Raw genomic sequence first — 25475 nt, forward strand, 5'->3', positions numbered from 1 at the left:
GTTTTACCTCATGTGACTCATGTGTGTTTGTTTCCTTTCAGAAACTTTGAGTCCCTGAGTAAGGACAATGTGTATGACAACAACTGCTTGGTAAGATTTCCTGTTTCCTGACTAAAGGAAATGGCCAAGAATAAACATAAATATATATATATATTATTACACTTTAAAAAAAAACAAAAAACAACATAATGCTTTAGAGCAGCGTGTAGCGTTGCTGTCCCTGCTTTGATCCTGTGCTCACGTTACTGTTTGTCACATGTTCTCCGGTTTCCCCCTACCTCCCCGAAAAACTCATGCCAGTAGGTACAGTAGATTCTCTAGTCTAAGCTGTGTGCCCCTTATGGCCTCGCACCTAATGTTCCTGGGAAAGCCTCCGGATTCAATGCAATCCTGACCAGGATAAAGCGTTTACTGAAAATGATTCTCTCAGGCTCTCTGTAGTTTCAGTCTGGCATTATTTGTTCCTTATAGCAACATGTATTTGTTTTCAGATTGGCGCACTTTCTGAACAGAATTCACTCTGGACGATCATTAGATATTTAAGTTTTTTAAACGAGGCAGTTTTATGAGAAGCTTATGATGTGTAAATTGCAGTGTATACAAGCCACGGGTAGTTTTACAATGCATGCATGCATGCATGCAAAAAAAAAATCTCCAGCTAGAAATGGTATAGACCTGCGTGTAATGGGTTTCAAAGTGAAACAGATGCATCCTCAAAATGGGCGGATGTGATTGCAACTCAACCCAAAATCGAATCTAAAAATACGATAGCAAGTAACGTTTACACGGCAGTGAATGGTGGCTTTGGCTCAGTGCTCTAATTGTTTTTTTTTTATCCTTCCTTCTGAGCAAGTGTGTATTGAGCGTTTGAGACAGTGCGAACACATTCACCACAGCTGGGACATTTCCATTATGAAAAGCTTTATTTCCTTCCTGCGTCTGCGCGTCCTCGAAGGGCCCAGATTACAGGCCCCTGCAGTGAGACACACTCAATGATCTGTTCTGAAACAATAGTTGCTGCTGGAGGAACCTGAGCTGTGAGGAATAACTCCAGCTCATCCATTATAAAGCAGCGTAGCTATCGAACATCTGATCCTTTCCGTTAGGATGAGCTTACTTCTGTTCTACCACTGTCATGACAAATGTTAGGTCCTTTGTACATTTTAAATACTAAACGTTGCCCGGCCCGGCTGTTTATTATGCCGTAGGTCTGTTTTGCTCACAGCATATGGCTTCAGTCCTAAATATGGCTTCAGTCCTCCATGTTCTTTCAAGGCACTGGAAATGGTGACATTCGCTTTGATCTATTAATCCACGTAAGCTGTGTTAAACACTCGAATCTGTGTGTGATGGAAACAGGAAAACAAACTTTGGCCCTTCGCTTTGTGTCCTGCACTCTTTTACAGGAGCAGCTGCCATGCGGGAGGATGTGGAGCCCTGTATAATTTAATGAGCCTTGTCCAGGTCAATCCCAAACAATACACCTCCCTGGTCCTCTTTTCCAGGTCCTGGCGTGTGCGCAGGAAATGTGTTATTCAGTATCCACTCACTGTCCAGATCCTGAACAGTGTCGAGACTAAAGTTAGCATCCCTGAGACCTTATTTTTCTATTTAGATAGACTCTCCTAATCGTTCTCATTTTATGGTGTGTTTATAGTTAACAGTAATAACATACATACGGTAGTTGAATTCTCAAATCTGATTGGGTTGAAGGTGTTGATTCATTTTCTATCACCATTTGATGATCTTTGAGACTAAATGCAGACTCGCTGAATACTTGTGTGTGTTCCAGGCGTTTCGTGTGGCTGAGGATCATCTGGGGATTCCAGCTCTCCTGGATGCAGAGGACATGGTGGCTCTTCACGTCCCAGACCGACTCAGTATTCTCACTTACGTCTCGCAGTACTACAACTACTTCAACGGTCGTTCACCCAGTAAGACTATCATTGATAATCACAATTATTATTATTATTATTATTATTATTATTATTATTATTACTACTACTACTACTACTTCTATTGTGTTTATGTGACATTGACGTTATGCACAACGACTGTGTGTTAAATAAGATCGTTTCTTCATAGCGGGAGGAGTCGGAGGCGTCAAACGGCCTGCAGAGGACTCAAAAGAGGAGCCGTCAGAAAAGAAGAATCTCCCTGTCACTGCCAAAACCTACAGCCCAAAGACACATCCAGTGTCTACTCCCGTCTCCTCCAATGCTGCTCAAAATCGTCCACCATCGCATTTCGTACAGAACAGTAGCTCAAACAAACATGTCTCAAGCACTCAGACACAGCAGTGTGCCATGGAAAAACAATCCAAAAACATCAAAATGGCCTCTCCAAGCACTGATTCAGCATCCACAGTGAAGACCCCAGGCAGGAATGCTGAAAAGGTACAAGCGCCTCTCATCTTCACTTTGTTTTCATAATGAAACTCTAATAACTGTTTTTTTTTTTTTTGTTTAATGCAAGTAAGAACAAGCAAAGGCAGTAAGTCATGCAGGGGAGAGTCTCCGGTTTGCGCTGAGACTAATTGGTGCTTGGCAGCGATAAGCAGTCCTGGAGCTGCTGTGTGTGTGAAATGCATTTCAGGCTCTTTAACATAATGCATGTGTGTTGCCCAGTTTCAAGAACGAAAAAGTCATATATTTGAAGACAAATACAAGATGTTTACACGCTCAAGACTAAGCCGGTCGGTACACAGAGTTGGGAGGATGAACATATTGGCGACATCTTGTCGGATAATTTCTCTGCTGGTTTAATGAGCCAGTTACTTACTAGGAATGTGCATGCTTATTCAAATAACCAAGATCCAATCTCATCTTAACATTCATTTATTTGAGCCGATATTCGAAAAAGAAATGGCGTTTTGAAATGTTATTACCGTGTATTAGGAATATCATGCATTATGCATTTTTAACTGAGTGTGTGATAACGAACAGCAGAGACACGCTTGTGTTTAGACACATTAGCAACTCATGCCAAGCAAAATAGCGGCTTCTACACGGAGCTATATGTGGAAATACCAGCTATACTTCTGTCCCAGTGGAGAGAGTTGTTTTCTCTACAGCACGATGTAGAAAAAGGTGTTCTATTCACCAAATGCACCTCATGTCACTTGGACCGAAGTATTGTACATTCTTAAACAATGTAGTGTGAGATTATCAGGACCATACATTATAGATCAGCGACATTAGCTCCTTAATATATTATAGACACAATGTACTAGAGGTGGACCGATAGTGGATTTTACCGATAGCGATAACTAATTCGGGTGGTACCTGCTGAAAACCAATGAATCAACCGATAGTTTTTAAAATTGATACTGAATGAAAACATTACTCGAAGTAAAATATCGCTGAACTTTATTAAAAAAATAAACAGTACTGAATGTACCATGAAAATGTACTGTACTTTTTTAAATGAAATAAATATGAATATATGTTAAATATGAATAAATATTAAAGTAAATAAAATATACATCCAAACTAAACCAAAAAGTAGCACTCCAAATAACAAATAAAAATAGAGACATCCAAAATGAATAAAAAACACTTCAAATAACACAACAAAATTTGCCAGTGATAGTTTGTTATTTCGCCTCTAGTGGCCGCTCTTGTACTGTATAATGACAGCGGACCCTTCTCATGCGACCGGGAAACACTAGCAGTGTGGATTTTTGCAGATTTTAAATGTTGAATTATGCCGATGAATTAAATGTTTTCTTGTTGAGATCACTGCTTGTATGAAAACGCAAATTTTCAAATACCAAAAAGCTCATGTCTAGGGTTAGTAGAGCAGGGAAATAACCAAAATGTTCTGGCTCTCCAGGACAAAAGATTAATTGAATTTTTTTTTAATAAAGCTTCTTTATTCTCCCCGAAGACTGTTTTAGTCGAGAGCTCCAATAAAACCGGCACGCTGAACAGTAAGTGCGCAGTGTGCAGGAGTCACGTTCACTTGGTTCAGAGACACCTTGTGGATGGGAGACTATACCACAGGAGCTGCTTCAAGTAAGACTCCCATTTTTTTTTTTACCAGTACAGATGCATCTCAAAAAATTTGAATATCATGGAAAAGTACGGTTTTTTTTTTTCCTGTAATTTAATTCAAAAAGTGGAACTTTCATGTTTTCTAGATTCATTACACATTTCAGATTCATTAGATGTTTCAAGCCTTTGTTTTAATCTTGATGATTACAGTTTACAGCTCATGGAAATAAAAAATCCAGTATCTCAAAATATTAGAATAAAGAATTTATAACACAGAAATAGCGACCTTCTGAAAAGTATGTTAATTTATGCACTCAATACTTGGTTGTGGCTTTAATCATTTAGCACGAATTACTGCATCAATGAGGTGTGGCATGGAGGCAATCAGCCTGTGGCACTGCTGAGGTGTTCTCGAAGCCCAGGTTGCTTTGATAGCAGCCTTCAGCTCGTCTGTATTGTTGGGTCTGGTGTCTCTCATAGATTCTCTATGGGGTTCAGGTCAGGCGAGTCGGCTGGCCAATCAAGCACAGTAATACCATGATCAGCAAACCAGTTACTAGTAGTTTTGGCACTGTGGGCAGGTGCCAAGTCCTGCTGGAAAAGGAAATCAGCATCTCCATAAAGCTTGTCAGCAGATGGAAGCATGAAGTGCTCTAACATCTCCTGGTAGACGCTGCATCGACTCTCGACTTGAGAAAACACAGTGGACCGACACCAGCAGATGACATGGCAACCCAAATCATCACTGACTGTGGAAACTTCACACTGGACTTCAAGCAATTTGGATTCCTTGTCTCTCCACTCTTCCTCCAGACTCTGGGACCTTGATTTCCAAATGAAATGCAGCATTTACTTTCATCTTCTTCATGATTGTAGTTGTGTACTGAAGCAGACTGAGAGATTAAAGGCTCAGAAAAACTTTGCAGGTGTTTTGAGTTAATTAGCTGATTAGCACTCTTCTCAGGTCGACATTTCTTTATTATAAATTCTTTATTCTTATATTCTGAGATACTGGATTTTTGACTTCCATGAGCCGTAAGCCATAATCATTAAGATTAAAACAAAAAAGGCTTGAAATATTTCACTTTATGTGTAACGACTCAAGAATTTTCCACGATATTCAATTTTTTTTTAGATGCACCTGTTTATACTGTGATTCTTGTAAGTAAACTGTACATGTAATCTTGTTTGAATCCTGTCTGTTAGGTGCTGTGAATGTTCAGCTACTTTAAAATCTGGGGCGTATACATCTGGCCAACAGTCTGGCACACTGTGCTGCTCTTCATCCCGCTGTACTCAGATTGACCTCAAGTCTTCACCTAAGCATAGCATGTCAGATATGATCGAACTCAGACCTGAGAGTGGAAGTGGGCTATCGCCTCGGCAACATTCCTCAGTTCTGACCAGCCCTCTTAAACCTGTTCCCAGATCAGTTCAGCCAACTCCAACCCCAGAGCCATGGACTGCTTCAGCACGAAGGACTCAAGCTGCCAGGCAGAGGTTTTTCCTTTCCACCTCAGAGGCCTCTACTACCCAGAACATCATTGTACCAAAGTCTGAAGAAGAGAAGGAGCAGGTGCAGGGATTGATCTCTCAGAAATTGGCTGAAGGAAACTGCAACAATAATAACAAAGCTTATAGCTGTGGGCTCGGTCCAGACAACACGTAAGGAAAAGTGGATGCTCAGGCATTATTTCATCTCATATAACTCATGATTTGCTGTAGTTCACTGAGGTATATATTTATATATCTATCTATATGCATTCTAATAGGCCATGCATCGAACTGATTTTATTCTAAAGGTATTTGTTAATGCGTTGAAAGAAACTGTGTCTCTTTGAGTAATGATTTCAGGTTCAGGTTCTCTATCAGATTATGCCAAGTAGGATTTTGTGACTAATTCCATTATCAAGCATTCAGCTGAGCAGACAGCGTGATGTAGTAGAAATGCAAATAGTAAATAATTCAGGAGATGTTTTTTTCTCCCCTCAGATCTGTTGAAGTCCTCAGCTCAGATCAGGAGAGATGTGGCTCAAGCACTGAAGTTAAAGCTGGCCATTTCTGCGTTTCTTCCAACACCAGCAGCATGGAGTCCCTGTGGCTGAGTGGCATAAACAAAGAGCACACTAGACCTCCCTCCTCTTCCCTCTTCATCGCCAGAGGTGCTGTTCGCATGCCCATGACCTTTGCTTATATAGACTATGGTCTGTTTTAAAATGCTTTTTAAAGGTTGCGGAAAAAATATTATTATAAACATTGGATATAAGCAGAGAGGACGAGTGCAGACACATGGAACGAGCAATATAAAAAAGCGTGTATTTCATTTAGTCCATCACAATGAGTCAGAATAACTTGTTTATTTATTTATTTATTTTTTCAACATGACCTGTAGCATTCCGTATTTTTATTCTTCGTACATCGCAGCACTGCTTTAAATAATATAATTTGATTATGTATGACTCATGCTTGTTTGTTGAGTGTATTTTTTCCTCTGATGGCCATAGCCAAAGATGTGGGGAGCTGTGAAGGCCCAAAGCTGAAGATGGCTTCAAGTGAACCAGGACTAAAGTAAGCTTGCTATTCCTTGTTTATCTCTTTTATCTCTAAAGCATGGAATAGAAAAATTGACACGGCATTTGCGGTGTGAGCAGGGACTGCTGGTGTAAGTGGCCTAGCTGGTCTTTCAAATGATGACAAAAGACATTAATAGACATTTTTGGAATCTACATCAGAGTATTATTAGCTGTTACCAAATGTCTTAAGGTGATAATGAGACTTTATTGGTCACATATACATATGCACAGTGAAATTCTTTTATTCGCATACCCCAGCATGTCAGGAAGCTGGGGTCAGAGCGCAGGGTCAGCCATGATACAGCACCCCTGGAGCAGAGAGGGTTAAGGGCCTTGCTCAAGGGCCCAACAGTGCTGGGGCTTGAACCCCCGACCTTCTGATCAATAAGCCAGAACCTTAACCACCAAGCCACCATTATTTAGGACACTTTGTTTTGGAACTAACCGCAATAACAATAAGAAGAGAAGTACACAGAATGGTATGAGGAAGTGAGGTCTGATTTCTTTCTAGCCCAGACTGTAGATTCATGCAGCCTATCAGCGACAATCGTGTCAGCGTGAAAGGCTTTTAGATTCGACTGATATTTTTCATCCCATGTTGCTGATGTATTTATTACCTTAGCAGTGACTAAGAAGGCACGTGTGAAATACAGTTTTGAGCGTATCGAACGTAAATGAGGTACTCTTTCATCACAATGCCTTTGGATGAGAAACGAAAAATATTCTGGTCAAGAACACGTTGGTCAAAGGACAAATTACCCAAAAAAGTACACAAGAAAAGCTACATCTGTTTGAGGTATTGTTAGGAAACCTGGAATGAATTCATTTAGGGATTATGGGACTTGAAAATCTTGAATGCAGCTGCCTATCAGTCTTTATGTCTTGGTGTGAGTGGCACTGACGCCTAAGACCAAAAGTTCTGACCTTTACTTTGTTCCTAGTCCTGCTGAGCGAGTTTACCTTGATGTGTATATCCATGTTTCGTACATTTCTTCCTTTTATTTAGAGAAAAAAAAGGTGAAGTCTCTTATAGCGGCTTACTAAATGGCTGTCCTTTCTCCAGAACATTCTTTGAGGATAATGACGTGACTCCTGAAGAAAACAAAATCATCTGCAGCGATAACCAGCCGAGTCACCAGTACACTTCTTCTGTGCCAGGCTTCCACACCATAAACATTGCTCATGTTGCTGATTTGTACATGCAAAAATCTCCAGCCACAGGCTCTACTGTCTCAGGTATGTGTCCAGCTTCACAGCCATCTGTACTTTTTAACACTCCTTTAATCACATCAGTATATTGTTACTGAATATTGGAAAAATTTCCCTCAGATGTGTCATTAGGGGATCAACAAAATGACAAAAGTCAGTAATAGGATATCTAAAAAATATAAGTGAATACTAGATCTGGGCGATAAGGCGATGTAATCAATATTATCAATATACACGATGTTTGACACATGACCTAATAGTGGTGGCTGAGGTCGTGATCAAAACTGCTCACTCCACAGGACACTGTAATTATAACAACATAACATTCTCACTATAGTCATAATAATAATTAAAAAAAAACAACAACATTGATTGCAATGTTTTTAAAAGCTGACCACCTTGTAATCACTTCATATTGAATTAGCTGAACAGGACAGCTGAGTAGGACTGTGGGACGATATTATCCATTATCATGATATTTTAATAAGAAAATATTGTAATAATTATTTTTAGATATTGCCCACCCCTGCTGAATATAAAAATTGATTATAGACTGTGGTTTTTCTGAAACGTTTTTGAAATTTACACTCACCGTCCACGTTAATAGGAAACCTGTAACATCTGCTCATTTATGCAGTAATCCAATCATGTGGCTGCAGCACAACGCATAAAATCATGCACATATAGGTCAAGAGCTTCAGTTAATGATCACATCGAACTAGGGCTGCAACTAACTTCACATCACATCACTTCCGGCATAATAAACAACAGAAGTTACACTGCAAGTGTGCAAATACAACATATAATGACAATAAACTTGAATTAAACTAAACCTTTTAAGCAGCTTGCACCAGTTTCCCCTGACCCTTACACACAGTGGAACATTTTGGATATAAACATAAGTTTGTCCTCGTGCATCAGTTTGATTTCCACGGTGTTTAAAATGTCCCCCTGACTGACTCTGGGTGTTTGCTAATGCTAGCGTGCGTATGACGTCGTCGTGGCTTATACTTCCGGTTAGTAAAAAAAAAACGCTAGTGTTATATTTGAGATGATATTACCTTTCTAAAATCCACACACTAGATGGTAGTGCAGAGTGCACAATGTGAGTTTACAGTACTTCATTTGGGACACAACTTTAGTATTTACTCTCCGAAGCGTGTTTTCTGAACAGAAGTAACGTAATGAGTAAACATGCCCCGTGCCGCGCGCAGACCAACTAATCGATAAAGAAATTCATTGACAACGATTTTCAGAATCGATTATTATCGATTTTATCGATTAGTTGTTGCAGCTTTCATCAGAATGGGGAGAAAATGGAGACAGCAGTCTCTAGAGTTTACACAGAATGGTGTGCAGAACAAAAAACACTTGAGTAAGTGATGATTCTGTGGGTGGAAATGCCTTGTTGATAAGAGAGGTCAGAGGATTATTGGTTCGTGCTGCCAGGAAGGATATAGTAACTCAAATAATCACTTTTTACAACTGTGGTGAGCAAAAAACAAATCTCAGCATGCATAAAGCATCTAACCTCGAGGTGGATGAACTACAACAGCCAAAGAATCTGAGGCTGTTGTAGCCCATCTGAGTCTACCAGGAATCTGAGGCTACCATGGGCACAGACTCCCCTAAACAATCAACTGGTCTTCCTCCAGTCTTCATGAAAAGCCATGACACTACCTCCACCATGCTTGACACATAAGCTCGTATGTTTTGGATCATGAGCAGATCCTTTCTTTCTCCAAACGTTGCCCTTTCCATCACTTTGGTAGAGGTTAATCTTGGTTCCACAACTTTTATGGTTCATCTCTGTGTTTCTTTTTGCGAATCTGTCTTTCTGATTCTTACTGCTGATGAGTGGTTTGCATCTTGTGGTATGACCTCTACATTTCTGCTCCCGAAGTCTTCTTCGAACTGTGGATTGTGATATATCACCCCTGTCATCACCTGCTCTTGATTTCCTTGGCCAACCTGTTCGTTGTCTGGTTGTTAGTACACCAGTGGTTTCTTTCTTTTTCAGGACATTCCAAATTGTTCTATTGGCTATGCCCGATGCTTGTGCAATGGCTCTGATCGATTTTCCCTCTTTTCTCAGCTTCAACTGACCGTACTTCATCCCACAGACAGCTCGCTGGTCTTTGTGTTGGTTTATCCGTTTTAACAGTAAATGCAGTCTTCACAGGTGAAACCCAGCACTCAAACCAAGAGTAGAAATTCAGAGCTATTAATTGTTTAAACAATCAATCTAAGAGGGCACACCTGAGCAACAAGAAACTCTTTAAGTCACATTTTTATCACGTGGAAACTGGGTGGGTTTTAAATAAAAAGGTGCCGTGTACTAAGCTGTTTAACACATCTAGATGTAAATATGAGGAAAAGAAAGCTGAAATTCTGATCTATCATCTCATAATCATCTTTTGATCTCAAATCCAAATGTCTTCATTGTATAGCAAAAACAACAAAATTGGGCTTGCCGTTCCAGTACTTTCAGAGCGGACTACAGTGTGTGTGTGTGTGTGTGTGTGTGTGTATATATATATATATATATATATATATATATGTATATATACATATACACACACACACACACACACACACAATACTTAACAAAAGCCTTGACTGAATATTATTTTACATGCCTCTATAAACCAATAATCATTATTATCTTTATGATTATGCCATGATTTATATTTCCAACACATTCTCAAACTTCCCATAAACCCATAAATCCCCTTCCTTCCAGTGTAACCCCTGCTCACAGAAGGTTTTTACTATGTCCCTAGCTGCATACCTGGATTAAGTTATATTGAACGTGTCATTTACTTTTACTTACAGGCTTTAAATCTAAGAGTTCCTCAGTGAGCTCATCACCCAGATGTACATTGCCATGTACAGATCAACACCATGGAGGCCTGAATGAATCTAGAAAGGTGTCACCTTTTGCCCTGTGATTAAATTCACACGAAGCCTTCGGGTAACAATTGTCTGGTGTGTGTTCTGGTTTTTAGGTTGTATATCAGGAAATTACAAATCCTGCCCATCCCTCCAGCCTCTAGTGGATCACAGTATCTCCTTGAGACCTGCTGCTATACAGCCAAGATGCTCTGACGCTGCAGAACATGGTAACTTGCTCTTATAGAAAAGAATAAATACCAAAATTACCTTAAATGCTGGTGTGATGAATAAGTGGGCATAATTCTTTCGCATGATCCTCAGTTGGTCTTGTAAGCTCTGATTCCTTATTAGTATTTTGAGATTTGTGATTAACAGTTTTGACTGACCTATAAAATTTTTTTTTTTTTTTAAAGATGACCAAGTACGCAATGGTTCTACAGTCTATCAGTTTTGTTTTGCTTGTTCCTTAGCTGAAAATGGAAGTGCGCCATTCGAGAACAGAACTAAGCCACTCGGAGTAAGTGCACACGTGAGAGTTCACCTTCACCTGTTCAGCTGAAGTTCAGGTCACTGTTTTAAAAACGACATCACCACACACGCCGTATTTCTCCTCGTGCAGATCAAGTCTCGCCACATCCCGATTGAGCAGATCACTAAGGAGCTGCAAGAAATTGAGAACAGCCTGAGTGATTTGGAGAAAGCGGGAATTGACCTGGAGAGAAAGCTCCGCAGCTGTGAGGAAGGTAGGAAAAGAGAGAGCAGATTCCTCCTGCTGTTCATATTATTGCCTTCTCGGTTCACTATGTTTTTTTTTAAAGAACATTTGACCCAGACTATGAGCTTTTCTTTCTGCGGGCCACTCTGACCCAGCCTCATTTATTTGCTCAAAGTAATAGAAAATGAAAAAAAAATAGCCTTTTAGGGAGCAGGGAATTGGTGCTTCATGCTGGTGGTTATGATAGCTGTGTGCTTTAATTGATTTTATAATGAGGAACGAATCTTGATTTGAGAACAGTTAGCACATGCAAATTCTTTGCACTTGAGTATAACACTCTATAAGCTTGTTGACACCGGGTTGACATAAATGTGATCAGGACGGGCGAAGCTGTGTGTGTGTTTGTAGGCTTCCGGCCTCATTCCAAACCTGTTAGCGGAGCCGGTCCACCTGGGAGGTGGAATTCCGTCGCAGCCTTGAGCGGTGGGCGGCGAACAATAAAGAGGCGCACATATCCAGCAGCCAGAGCCAAATGAGGCGAGGCACGGGGGAAGCTCCCTGTCCTCCTGCGGGATTCTGGGAAGGAAATGGAAAGAGACAGCATTTTGTAGTCAGACTGATGGCTAAGAGGGGACAGGGACAGCTCATTGGCTGATTTCAAGGTCACCGCGGCCTGAGCTCAGTGATATCATCTGCGTGCCGCCACACTCACCTATTCTGGACCAAATCGAGTGATCGAATTACACAAATGTCTACGTGTGTGTGAGCTGTATCAGACCTCAAGGCAATGTCAGCGGCACAACAGACATTTTGGACCGCATTACGGTGCTATATTACTTGTGGCGTAAAGCCCGACTCGTATTTCTGACAGATACACGCCGAGCATTTCGCCGCAAAACGGTTGTTTCCTCCAGAGCATATGTAATCACGATTTTTGCTTGCGGTGGCATGTATGTTCTATCTTCAGCCATAAGAGTCTTTCACCGTCTTCCCCCCCGTGTGACCTTGGCTTGTTTTGCAGAGGGTAGCGGGGACATCTTGGTGGATCCGTTGATGGTGGACTGGTTCAACCTGATTCGGAAGAAGCAGAGTTACATACGGAGGGAATCTGAGCTCGTGTACATGTGGGTGATTTATTTTACATTCGCTCCCTGATTAAAGGGATCTCACTTCCACGTGGTAATGTCTTGAGTAAATTTAAATACATTTTAATCTCAGAATGCGGTGGTGTTCTGTTTGCGTTACAGAGCCGTATAAAGACCACGGATATTTAAATTTGAACAGGAATAAAAAAAAATTCAGGCACATTTGCATGATTTCACGATTAACACGCTTTAAATTTGTCTTCCAACTCTTCACCAGAGCGAAAACTCAAGATTTAGAGGAGCAGCAGCCAGGAGTGGAAGGAGAGCTCAGAAGACTGATTAATAAACCAGGCAAGACTCAACCGCCTCCCAAACCCCCCAGTAGTATTGCTCTGATCAGTTTATGTTTCTGAAGATATTTGGTGCATAATACAGTTACGGGGACAAGCTACAATATTTTTGACAGCGTAGCACAAACCAAAAGTGTCCACGTGTGTGTATTTCTGTCTCAGAGCATCTGAAAAGCACTTCCGAAAGGAACAGAGAGTCTGATCTAATGAAGAGGCTGGTGGAGATCGTTAATGACAGGAATGCCATCGTGGACGGTCTGGAGGAAGACCGACGGAGGTCAGCTGTTCGTAACCACACCCCTTTGTGTGTGTCAGATTTCTTATTGTATAAGACACCATCAGTGGACCGACTAATATTTAATAATTACATGTGTGTTTGAATAAAGACATTATATTCGCATGCTTAAGACGAGTTTCCTGTGCGAGACATTTTACATGAAACCTGCTTTTATTGTTCTCACTGTACCAGGGATTCAAGTCTTAATTCTGAAGTCTACATTTACATATTTAGCAGGTGATTTGAAGAGCTATTGAATTAGGATGAAACAACAGCATTTTGTGTATTTGCATTTCAAGAGAGGAAGAAGAGGATCAGCAGCTGAACGAGATGATGCACAGGCTCGGTAAGGGGTCAGTTTTATCGAACTAAACCGAGAAGTGTAGAGGAATCGAGAACATTTTTTCATTTCTCTCGTTCTTGGCCTAGATCTGCGCAAACTAAAAAGCAGGAGAAAGGCGTCCTTCTCGAAGCTGTTCAGACGCAGAAGTAAAAATGAAGGAAGGAAGGAAGAATGATCCACGTCCGAGCTGGAGACTCGCCGCGGCGGTCTCGGCAACAGATACGCACACGACCATTCGAGTTCTTCGCAGAACTCTCAGAAGTGTGGCAGGTCAGATTTATTTTTGATTTTTTTGATATTTCTTAATATAATATTAACTCAGAATACACACAGTGCCTTGTTTGTACTCTAAGGTTTACATCACACCACACTGCACTCACCCAAATCTAGAACATCTGTCGTATTGTTTTTTGTTGTTGTTTTCCGTACTTAATGTGTTCTTTGCTTTACGCATGTGTTACTTCATGAGAAAGTGAGCTGCTTTTAGAGATGCCGCGTTTTAAAAGTTTGGGTTTAATTTGTAGTTTTAAGTACAACTTACACTAAAACGCTGCATTGATATATCTAATAATTTGATCAGATATTTTTAATTTTATTATTATTTTATAATTATTATTATTATGGGTTTTTGTGTGTGTGTCACTTTTAACATTGCTGTTCCATTAAAAAGCCCAAGCATCTTGGACATTTCTATGAAGTGTCACTTTCCCGGTTGCCCTAAAGGTGGCACTATAGGCTCACGTGCCCCTCAGAACAGCATTTAAAAAGAAAGAAAGAAAGAAAGACAGACAGCTAGAAAACACCCTACCAAACACTTCCTCCTTCACCCAGACTATAAACTCAGATTTTATAAGAAAGATTAAATGGAGCTGAAGATCTGCCATCACTGAAAGTTGTTGTTGTTTTTTGGGGGGTTTTGTTTTTATTTTCCACAAATAATTAGTTGTGTTTTTTGGCTTTTTAAATGCATTAAACGAGTTTAATTAAGTGTGGACTGTGGTAATGTGTTCATAATTTTCTTTGGTTCCAGAAAGACTATATGAGGAATATTAGAATAATAATACGAACGAATATTTTTTCCTGATTATGCCTGCTTTAAAATTGTTTTAAACTTTGTGTTTTGCTTGCAAACTGTAAATATGTTGTTGTTGTTGTTTAATTTTTAGAATGTTTCTTTTTTAATTACTTAGTATAATAAAACTTAACACACATTTTAACAGTTGTTTACTATCTGTTTGATCTACTTCATTATGCTATAACCAAACCTTCACTTCTAGATTTCTGTTGTGAGATGGTGAGGAGGGTCTCTGAACTACTGTAGTAGTCTATAGAGATTTGGATATAGACATCGTGTTCTCTGTAGAAGTAAGTGCGTGTGTGTGTGTGTGTATGCGTATGCACACGGTTCCAGTATGAAAGTTGCCTGTATTCCCATAGAGTCTTCTTGGGGGATGTGTGGAACTGGCACTGCTCTATTTTCCAACTGAAATATCTCACAATTTTGGACAACAAAGTATGCGTTTAAAAGTTGTTCCAATGTTATCCAAAAGTTTTTTTCTTCTCTAGATGTTAAAAAAAAAAAACAGTTTACATTTGCAAAGGCGTGTAACTTTCTGCAATATTAAAAAAAAAATGAATTCATTTGTGTTCATTTATGCTTCGTGCATTATTATGATTATTTAGCATTTTTATCTTTCATGGGATTTCTTCTTTTTAAATTATGGATTGGTGGCCATTTCTAATAAATTCCCTTTACGTAAATAGAAATGTGTCGTGAAAGCCACATCGATACCACTGACTGAATTCGTGATCTTATACTACACATCCCTGAGGATTACCTTCCTTCCGTCCTTCCTCCTAATTTAAAATGAAAATTAAAAGTGCACTGGCCCATGCTGCTGTACCACTGGTCATATTAAAAAAAAAAAAAACAACATTCACATAGCCATAGTTTAATATGAGTTATGGTGAAATGCGTTACAATAATTTACTCACATTTAATATTGCTCCTGCTACTTATCAGCTACCCAGCCCCAATTTTTAAGACGCATGAAATTGTGCTCATGAACTTGGAACATGGTCTTTCTAGTTCAGAGGAGCCGGGATATGATGTTGGGGTGCAGAACACCAGGCGCTGATGCAGGTGACAGTCGAGACTGAATACGTGCAATATTAGAGTTAATTAAAGCTTTGCGCCCCATCTCCCGCAAACGCTCATGCTTCTGCAATTAAGAATCAAAGGCGGGGGCTTAGTGTCACAGGGTGTCTAATACACGGCTTTAACAGGAAGGGGACCTGATTTGCCCGGCTCCTAGCGACAAGCATTAACAACAGGCTCAAATTAGAGGGGCATTAATATTCATAAGTAAAACAATTCAAATGACTGGCGAAATGAAAATCCTCCGAGGTGAGCTTCTCTCAACTCGCGCCGCCTGTGCCCATCAAACGATGTCATTAGGGCTGGAGTGCTTAATGTATATGGGGAAGCTGATAACGGGGATGACCACTAATGAAGGAATTAAGCACTGTAGTGGTTCGAGTCGCTCGGAGAGAGGGCCCGTGCCGTTTGGAAATTCACGCGCTCGCTTTAACGTAGTCGCTGCATTTCCTGTCATACAAATGCACATAGTGAGCTGTAAAGTGCGATTGAAAATCACTTTTGTTCATCGACAGGGCAAGCGACCACGTGTAATTAATTTCGAATTGCAAATTGACCTGTACTTATAAATACGGCTATGAGTAAGGATGTGAAAAAGATGGTCCTTAATCATGCTGGTTGCGATTCATTTTGGATCTTTCCTAGGTGCTACAGTGCTTTTTTAATTGCCGTGCTGCTTCTGATTCGTGACACTGTAGTTATTTGAAGTGTACTGGGACGGTCTATCCCTGCCCACACAGTTTAAAACGGGCCCACATGCCATGTGGCGTTCTGTTTGTCTTTGTGTGTGTGTGTGTGTGTGTGTGTGTGTGGCACACGGAGAGTGCCAGTGTCTCTGCCACTAGCCTGTAATTATGATCCTTGAGGTAATTTTATCAGGCTCATTAGCTCTGATGAGTAAACGAGAAGCGTGCCTCTAATTTATCGGCCATCCAGACCGGAGACTGGGCCCTCATCAGCCCGATCATAATATTTGTACAGAAAGGCTGACATATTCTCTGCATCATGAGCATTTCAGAGCCAGCATGGGCAGGAGGGAAAGACTTTGTTGCTTTAATCATTAATTGCATTCCAAATGATAGACTGGCAGAAGGCTGGTTCTGATAATTAGGCATGACTGCAGTTACTAGACATGCTGTTTGATCTGTGTCTAAATGCTGGATGGCAGTTGAAAATGCAAATCCACGTTCCCTTGCACTTCAGACGCTTACATTTTGGACACTAAGGTTGTTTTGGAGTATGTGTGTGATTCTTATGTTGTAACATCCATTGTTTTTTTGTTTTAGTTTTTTTTTTTTTTTTCCCCTTAGCCAGCCTTTTCTCACTTTCATAAAGATTTTATTTTGGCTCTGTGTCCAAGAGAGAGGATAATGTGCTCATTTTACTGTGTAAGGAAAAGAAAAAAAAAGGCATTGAGGAAAAATACGCACATGGCTAGTGGGGATGTAATGGATAAAGTGGCACGGCTTGGGAGTCTTGACAAGTGCAGCTTTTCATCCATCTCAAATGAATAATTTTCCCTTCCTTTAAACATCCATAATCCAGCCATGTTATCAGCGCCAATGCAGGAATCGGCTCCGCTCGGCTCAACTTTTTCCCTCCTTCACTGTACCCGTCTGCCAGAGCGGGCAGCTCCACACACTGCTACGCCAGAGCTCACTGTAATTCGGCCCCCTGTTTTTCGTGGATCTGTGTGACGGACCCACAACAGCAGGGATACAGGAGGACGAGCTTTCCGAATGCCAGCGTGTCTTTTTCACCAACCGTCTGGGGCGACTTCCTTCACACTGGCACTAACATCACTCTGGAGACAAATTTCTCTCTCCACTGAATAGAAGTGTAATTTTATCTCCCTTGTACTAGTAGATGTTTAACAAATGGAGTTCCTGCTCTCCAATTTTTTTTGTTGTTGTTATTGAAAATTGGGTTTAATCTTTTTTTTATTATTATTATTGAAGAATGAATTTAAATAATATCATGTAAATATTATATAGAAATATTTTAACCCTTTACTGCATGAATTATTACATTTACATCCAAGAATGTTTTTATGGATTTTTATTACTTGAATTTTATTTATATATATATATATATATATATATATATATATATATATATATATATATATATAAACCTAAAAAAAAATTTATGGGGTGGCTAGTTTGTAAACTATGGCAAAATTTGCAATGGTAGAAAGTATCATATAGTCAAAGATAACACAAAATGTTTGAGATTACAGTTCCAATTATGGCATTTTCCAGATTATAAACTGCAGAGATTTTTTTTTAAAAGATTTTTTGCCATCTAGTAAGCTTATAAAAGTTATATCTTCTAGAAAGGAGTTACAGTTTAGGAATTACAGTTGTAAAAAGTATGTGGATAGATTTACATACTCAAAATACATGTAAAAATGTTTTTTTAATAAAATTTTTTAAATTCCTTTTCTTGAAACATAACATTTAGGAAATAAGGTGCAATTGCAAAATGTCTGAAATTACATCAGTTTTTCTTACTTTGAATGTGAAGAAATGTAAATATACTATTAGAGAAGCATAGTGTGTTTTTTTTTTTTTGTTATGTAGGCCTGTTTCAGTTCATGCAGTTCAGGCATGCACATACCACAGTTCCATTATCGCATCTTGTTGCCATATGGCAACGATTACATTTTACCGTTTAACAGAATAGTCAAAATATATAAACTTGTTTAAATGACAAAAAAGAAATGTTAACTTATCTCAGATAGTGCTGCAATTAATTCCTTTAAGTAGTTTTGCTTGCATATTGAAAAAGTAGTCAAATTTTGAGAGTCCTCTGATGATGACCTTCACCATGCCATGTGATTGCAGAAAAGGACACAGCACTTCCTGGTCATGTGACAAGGCTTTTTTTTTGTTATATCAAAGTTAAAGCCCATTTTTTCCAGTTACATTAGAAAATAGTAGATTTGTATTAATGCCTGTCAAAAAAATTGGAGATAATTATTTGTTGCCATATGGCAACACCATGCAGTAAAGGGTTAAATATTATACATAAAACAACCTTTACAGATACTGTGTATAACTGAAAATGTACAGTAGTTGAAATATGTTCTTATATCTGGCATGAGTTTATCCAGATCTGGTGACTTGACAAAAGTTTTTTGTTGTTTTCCAGGATTTAATGTAGCGTTTTTAACGGTTTGCTGATAAACAATCAAAGGAGTAATTGCTTACTGGCACCTCATCGTGAGCCGTGTGATTCTATGTAATGTCAAGCCATGCTCTTCTATGCGACTATTCAACATTCACCTCTTCCTGCGCAGTATATTTGTGATAAGTATATTAACCTCATCGTTTTTCAGGTAGCTCTCAGATGCTCGAACATCCTGTCTTTAAGACCCTCGAGCCGGCAGGAGTTTTTGATTTGGCATTTAGTGACATTCTAAGCCTTTTAGACAGAACCCACACTGGGATTTCACGTTCGCTCTGAAGGAAAAATAATTTTGCCCTGTATAGGAAAAAAAAAGTGCTCGGAATGATTAAGTACACTGTGTTCAGTAAAACAACCTCCGGATGGATCGACGAGACACTTTGCCGTGTGTGTGTGTGTGTGTGTGTGTGTGTGTGTGTGTAAATTTCATAGATGGTTTCAGGCAGTCTTCTCGCATGAAATTCAGACGCAGGAAGGAACATTAGTGTCTGTATTGGTGAAACGTCTTTTACGAAGCTGAAAGCATCTTTTTCCTCCTAAATTGTAATCTAAAAAAATCAATTTGTTACTCCAAAAAATTTCAGTGTGAACATCAAGCTGTTAGGAATGACACTGACTTTACCAGTGCAAAATCTACTTGTAGTCAGTATTCACCACATGACCGTGCAGTAGGAAATTGGTTGATTGGCTGATTCGGTAATAAAAGACACACAGGAGGCCTTGGCAGGTCCTTTAAGTGTTTTGCATGGAAGTGTGTGTGTGTGTTTGATGGCCACTGTGCAGCACAGACTGCGCACTCTTCTTTTTGTAAGCTGGCAGCTTTGATACTCTTCCTCTCTTATCTCAATCCTGGCAAGGTTAATGAAGTGCTAGCACTCTTGCAGGAAATAAAAATGGGCTGACTAGCCGAGACCGGAGGAAGCTCGAAGATGAAACGCGCAACTCTGAGCAGCTCTAAGTGGCAATTTTAGTGAATTACTGAGACAATGAGAGGAGGGGTGGCATCCTCTTAGACACAACGGCAGTAGGTATCAGGAATGGTCGATTGGATCTCTTTTAACTTGGCTCATGTGGAATTACATTAACATTTCAGCCCTGCTTGTAATATGATCTGTCACACCTCCGAGTCAGCCAGACCTGCTGTACCAGAGTGCTCCTTTTTTCTAAAGCTATTCCATGTAGTTTGTGTTTGTTCGAGGAATTCCAGGTGTATAGACACAATCTGTTTAAATTAGGGCTGTAGCGCTGAAATTATATTCACAGAATGAGAACAGTAGAGCTAAATATTGTTCATGTTTATAGTATTACATACTGTAGTATCTGCTTTTTTAAGAAAGACGTTTTTAAGAAAGATGGCATTAGAGTGGCAAAGCAAACAATTAAATTGTTTGGGTTGAGGATAAACATTTTCAAGAACTCACTTCTTCTGTGTGTGTAGTTTAACAAAGCTAGAAATTATCATCCAAGTATATAATTACATATGTTGCTCTGTTTGGAAAAAATCTTGTCCTATATCTTAGCGACCTTAATATAGTGTTGTTTTTGTATATCATTTATTTTTCTATCCCAGTACAGCATAACAGTAAAGGTATTTACATCCCAAACTCAAATTTCCTTATTCTAATATACATTTATTATTATTATTATTATTATTATTATTATTATTATTATTATATTTTTATTTTCCAACTAACAGCAGGGAGCACAGAGATCAAAATCAAGTGCTGTCCATTGTACTACAACACGTCTGTTTATTTTATGGAAATGAATTGCTCAAAAATCAATATAAAGAGCTGGTGAAGTGCTGAATGACTTGAAGCTTGACTCTTGACTGCTGCTTAAATAACAGAAGGAAATGGCTCATAATGTCAGATCATTAGGAGAAAATAAAACCCTTATGCTTTGTTACTCAAGCTATGCTTTTTTACTCTCTCCCCCTCCCTCCCCCCCCCCCTCTCTCTCTCTCTCTCTCTCTCTCTCTCTCTTTTTTTAGTTACAATATTCTAATGTCCCTTTGCATCCATATGTGCTAATAGGTAAACATGACTGTGTGCAAGAAATGAATCTGGAAGGTCTACTTCTCAATGAATTAGCATATAAATGACTTCATCTTATACAAATAGCGCCCTACTGCCCACAACTCCCAGCGCTAAGCAAAGGATTGTGTGTGTAAAATATGTCAGGAGGAAAATGTAAATTAATCTGTCCAACTCATCGCTCAGTCTAATGAGAAAATGGTTTTACCTTTAACCCTACTTTTCTATTTCCAGCAGCTCCCTGAAATCACTTTTCGTAGATATGCCGCATAATTGTTTCAGCCAAGTACAGGGCACCTTTTACTAGAAGCAAAAACCGTTCGGAGTCTGATTCTGGCTCATTCATGAAATCAAAGCCGAAACAAACAAGTTGCTACAGAAATAAATCGATAAATCACTCCTGGTGGAATACTTATCCATAGTTCAGTGTCTTTGAATCTTTATCTGGACTCGGCAAACATAAAACAGTTAATTAAACACACCAGTAAACAACAGTAGTTTAGTATAAGGGTGTATATCTTCTGTGAAACAATACATCTTGTGCTTTTATTTTTTTGCTAATAATAGCACCCCCCCCCCCCCCCCCCCCCCAAATAGTCTGACTATGGATTTCAAATTTGGTCAGGGAAAAGTATAAATAAGGTGTCTGAGCTCTGGACATTAGGCTGTCCAAATCCACATGCAAACACTTTTTCCATTACTTATGCCTCTTTATATTTCCAAGGCAATGCAGCAGTTTGGATCAGCCACCTCTTTGGAAAACACTGCCTTACATTATTAAGTAGACAAAATATTCCCACAGCCAAACAGTACTACATTACCCCTAATATTTCATACATGCAGTAAACAAAAATATTTGTCTCTAACATGTGTCCTATGCATGTTTTGTGCTCTTTTATAATAATAATAAAAAAGAAATACTCCTGTATATTTAATTGATCAGATTGTCAATCACATGCATCCTGGACATATCCAAAGGTGACCAAATAAAAATAACAATGTAGAAACTGTTTATGGAAAGAAAAAAAGAATATATATATATATATATATATATATATATATATATATATATATATATATATATATATATATGAAACTGTGCCTTGCCTTAAAAAAGTTAGCCGTATGATAAATAATTTTTGTAATAGTTCAAACACTTTTAAAATACATCATAAATCCAAAGCAGTCCATTTCTCATATATTTACAGTACTGCACAAACGTCAGAGGCCACCCTTTTGTTTTTAATCAAAAGGCCATTAGGTACTTATTGTTAATTATTTCGTGGCAAACGATAATGATGAGAAAATGTAAACGTCTCAGTCAAATAGCCATGCAGTACTTTATTTATGCAGGTTCAATATTACAGTTCAATATTACAGATGAAATATTTACAGATTTCATTCTATTTTCAAATAATTAGCAGTGAGGTACTGAATGGCTATTTTATTGGAAACAAAAAAAGGCAATCTCTGGCTTTTGCACATATAACTGATAGAGGTATGAAACATTAATAGTTTGCTTCTGTTTAATGATTGTTGTTGTTGCAAACTTGATATCCAGACTCCTTGTTAATTCTGTCATTTTATATATATATATGTGTGTGTGTGTGTATATATATATATATATATATATATATATATATATATATATATATATATATATATATATATATATAATATAAAACATAAATGTCCTGTATTTTTGGATCCAAATATAGCCATTATTATTAATAGTAATAATAATAATAATAATAATAATAATAATAGCTCACACATAAATGGATCGTAATAGTCTATTTTACAATAATGTTCATAAAGTCTCATCAGCTGTCTAATTTACTATTTTACAATCACGATTGTAATTAAACCCATAGTATTTTCACCCTTTTGGAAATCCGAGCTATTTGTTACATAGCTGGTGGTAATATGGTAGAAGAGGCTTATCGAATTTGGTTAGCTAATTAAGCAATTAGCTTATTTCGGCTCAGTGCTGCCACTGAACTAATCTGGGGCATTGTGTGTTCACTGATATGCTAACACAGAGGCAGGGCTCTTATACCACAGCATGTCTCTCATTGGCCTCTTTGAAAGAAAAAAAAAAGACACATGGCTTTTAAGAGCTTTTTTTCTCAATTCCACCTTTGCAAGGAAGCATGCACATGCCTTTTTCTGTGCGAATCATTGCACTGTTAATGCAAATTCCTACAACTGAAGCATTTATTGGGCGGTTAACATATTAAGACATTTGCTTGGTGTTATTGGGGTGTCTGCATTTTTGGCAGCATTTAAAGCCTGGGATCTACAACAGAAGGGGGCCATAGCACCATTTTGAGCATCCACAGTGATAACACTTCGCTTCTTAAGGCTAAACACAAAAAAGTACAAAGTAATGATACTCTACTGTAATTACAGCATCATCAACCTCAAAACTTCTGTGTTCTCAACATGTTGCAATATTAGCAATGTTGGGTTTTTGCTCAAATCTTGTGCTCAAATCTTCTTTTCTGATAGTTTTGTTTGTGGAAATTAAATTGAATTAGACATAATTGGCTAATAAATGTGCTGATTTCAGAAAATACTAAAAGAACACACTGTGTGTAATGACTAACCTAACAACATTGAGGGCTTAGAGGGTCAAATGCGTTGAATGAAGTGTTTGAAACTCGAACACTCACGGTTTCGGATGACGCTACTGGATCACTCAGAGTGCAATGCAAAGAGACATGCGTGTTGTTGTTTACAGTGCAATTCAACTGATGGACCCAAAACAGGAAGTACTTTCCTGCATGCCAAGTTATAGTATAAAGCTCCTGTAAAAGGCAATGATGCAAGCTATATCCTAATGACTGTAGCTGTCTGCCATGTTTGCCAATTATTTCACATCCTGCTCTATCTGAAGATTTTTATTGCTATAGGCTGCTAGGAGAATTAGGCTGCACTTTCAAAACACATATTTGGGAATTTTTAAGGATTCATACTTGTGTGCCAGCTTGTCCCCCCCTCCTACTGTGGCCTGAGGGAGAAAGCTCACTGTTGCTGTAAATTCTCCAATACAATCTCATTCAGCAAAAATTAGTTTCTAGAGGCAAATGGCAACATCCCACTTGTGATCCCCAGAGGTTCTGTTTAAAAGTATGCTAACCTGCAAAACCGTTCCATAAACCCACATAAAATCTGTAGGCTGCCACAGAAGTTTAAAAGGATTTTTTTAAATGTGAGAATTGATTGCATGATTGTACATTGGACCTTTGTGTTGGTGTTTTTTGGACATACTAATTTGACAGCACACAGTCACTTTGACTCATAATACACACAAAGTTCTTTATACTGATCCTGAACCAGATTTTAACTATTTATTTTGGGTACAACAACAGAACACTAAACATGTGAACTCTATGTGGAAGGATCTTTGGTGAAAAATTGTTATTCAGTTTCTTGTGGAAAAACATACTGTGGTTAAAAAAAAATGGGCTGAAATGTTTCTTTAGGGCAGGGCATCTCACACTTTTTGCAGACATGGACCTCTTTAAATGTAAAATAATCTCCATGGACAGCCTTAACACAGATTTTCTTTAATAAATATAATCCAACTATTCAAAACTTAAGTGAATTATTTACAATAATGCAATAAATTGTATGCAATAATATTTTGGCTATTAAATGGAGCCATTTTATTCCTGAACATTACACAGAGAGAACATCTGCTGATTATTTATAGGCTTGTTTTTGAGTTATTGAGGTTTAGATCAGAGCCATGCGATACAAATAACCTGCCAAATAAGTTAATATCAATAAATACAGCGTGTCCAAAAAAGTCCAGAACCAGTGGGAATATGTTGAGCAAAATATGCAATGAATTCACCCCTATGAATTCATATAAGAAAAATATATTTGAAGTATATTCCCTTTGATATTTAATTTTTTTTAGTACACCTGGGTGACTAGGAACAGGAAATTGTTCAACTATGACTTCCTGTTTCACAGGAGTATAAATATGAGGTAACACATAGGCCAAATTCCCTTAGTCATTCATAACAATGGGTAAGACCAAGGAATATAGCTGTGATGTGCGGCAAAAGGTTGTTGACCTTCACAAAATGGGAAGTGGCTATAAGAAAATAGCACAAGCATTGAAAATGTTCATTTCCACCATCAGGGCAATAATTCAGAAGTTCCAGTCAATCATGAAAACCTGACTGCCTCTGTCAGAAATCTTAAAATGGGCCGTGGTTAGATTTTCCAGCAGGACAATGATCCAAAACATACATCAAAATCAACACAAAAATGGTTTACTGACCACAAAATCAAGGTCCTGCCATGGCCATCCCAGTCCCCTGACTTGAAATCCATAGAAAACCTGTGGGGTGAACTGAAGAGGAGAGTCCATCAGTGTGGACCTCGAAATTTGAAGTATCTGGAGAGATTCTGTATGGAGGAATGGTCTCAGATCCCTTGCCATGTATTCTCCAACCTCATCAGGCATTATAGGAGAAGACTCAGAGCTGTTATCATGGTAGCACAAAGTATTGTGCAAGGGAGGTAGCACAAAGTATTGACTAAAAGGGTGCCAATAATTGTTGCATACCTATATTTAACAAATATGTTTTTTTATATATATAAATCTGTGTTTTGTTTGATATCCATTGACAG

At 38.6% G+C, this 25475-nt stretch overlaps 1 protein-coding gene across 4 annotated transcripts in view; it reads left to right on the plus strand.

The window, feature by feature from the left end:
• micall2a (mical-like 2a) overlaps positions 1–25475 on the plus strand; it is a 40504-nt gene that overhangs the window by 1915 nt on the left and 13114 nt on the right. Inside the window, exons 2-17 of one of the 4 annotated variants that reach the window (XM_053612952.1) lie at positions 42–90; positions 1793–1934; positions 2071–2396; positions 3889–4016; positions 5202–5660; positions 5988–6157; positions 6500–6563; positions 7632–7804; positions 10786–10899; positions 11086–11189; positions 11292–11415; positions 12409–12511; positions 12750–12823; positions 12985–13099; positions 13399–13445; positions 13529–13712. In XM_053612952.1, the coding sequence (XP_053468927.1) occupies positions 42–90; positions 1793–1934; positions 2071–2396; positions 3889–4016; positions 5202–5660; positions 5988–6157; positions 6500–6563; positions 7632–7804; positions 10786–10899; positions 11086–11189; positions 11292–11415; positions 12409–12511; positions 12750–12823; positions 12985–13099; positions 13399–13445; positions 13529–13617 (2281 nt within the window). In that variant the 3' untranslated portion in view covers positions 13618–13712. Of the gene's footprint in view, positions 1–41; positions 91–1792; positions 1935–2070; positions 2397–3888; positions 4017–5201; positions 5661–5987; positions 6158–6499; positions 6564–7631; positions 7805–10785; positions 10900–11085; positions 11190–11291; positions 11416–11795; positions 12512–12749; positions 12824–12984; positions 13100–13398; positions 13446–13528; positions 17557–25475 lie in introns of those variants that run through there. The other 3 variants (XM_053612953.1, XM_053612951.1, XM_053612954.1) reach the window with 3 other exon arrangements.

Source organism: Ictalurus furcatus, chromosome 24, assembly GCF_023375685.1.
Source record: "Ictalurus furcatus strain D&B chromosome 24, Billie_1.0, whole genome shotgun sequence".
NCBI lineage: Eukaryota > Metazoa > Chordata > Actinopteri > Siluriformes > Ictaluridae > Ictalurus > Ictalurus furcatus.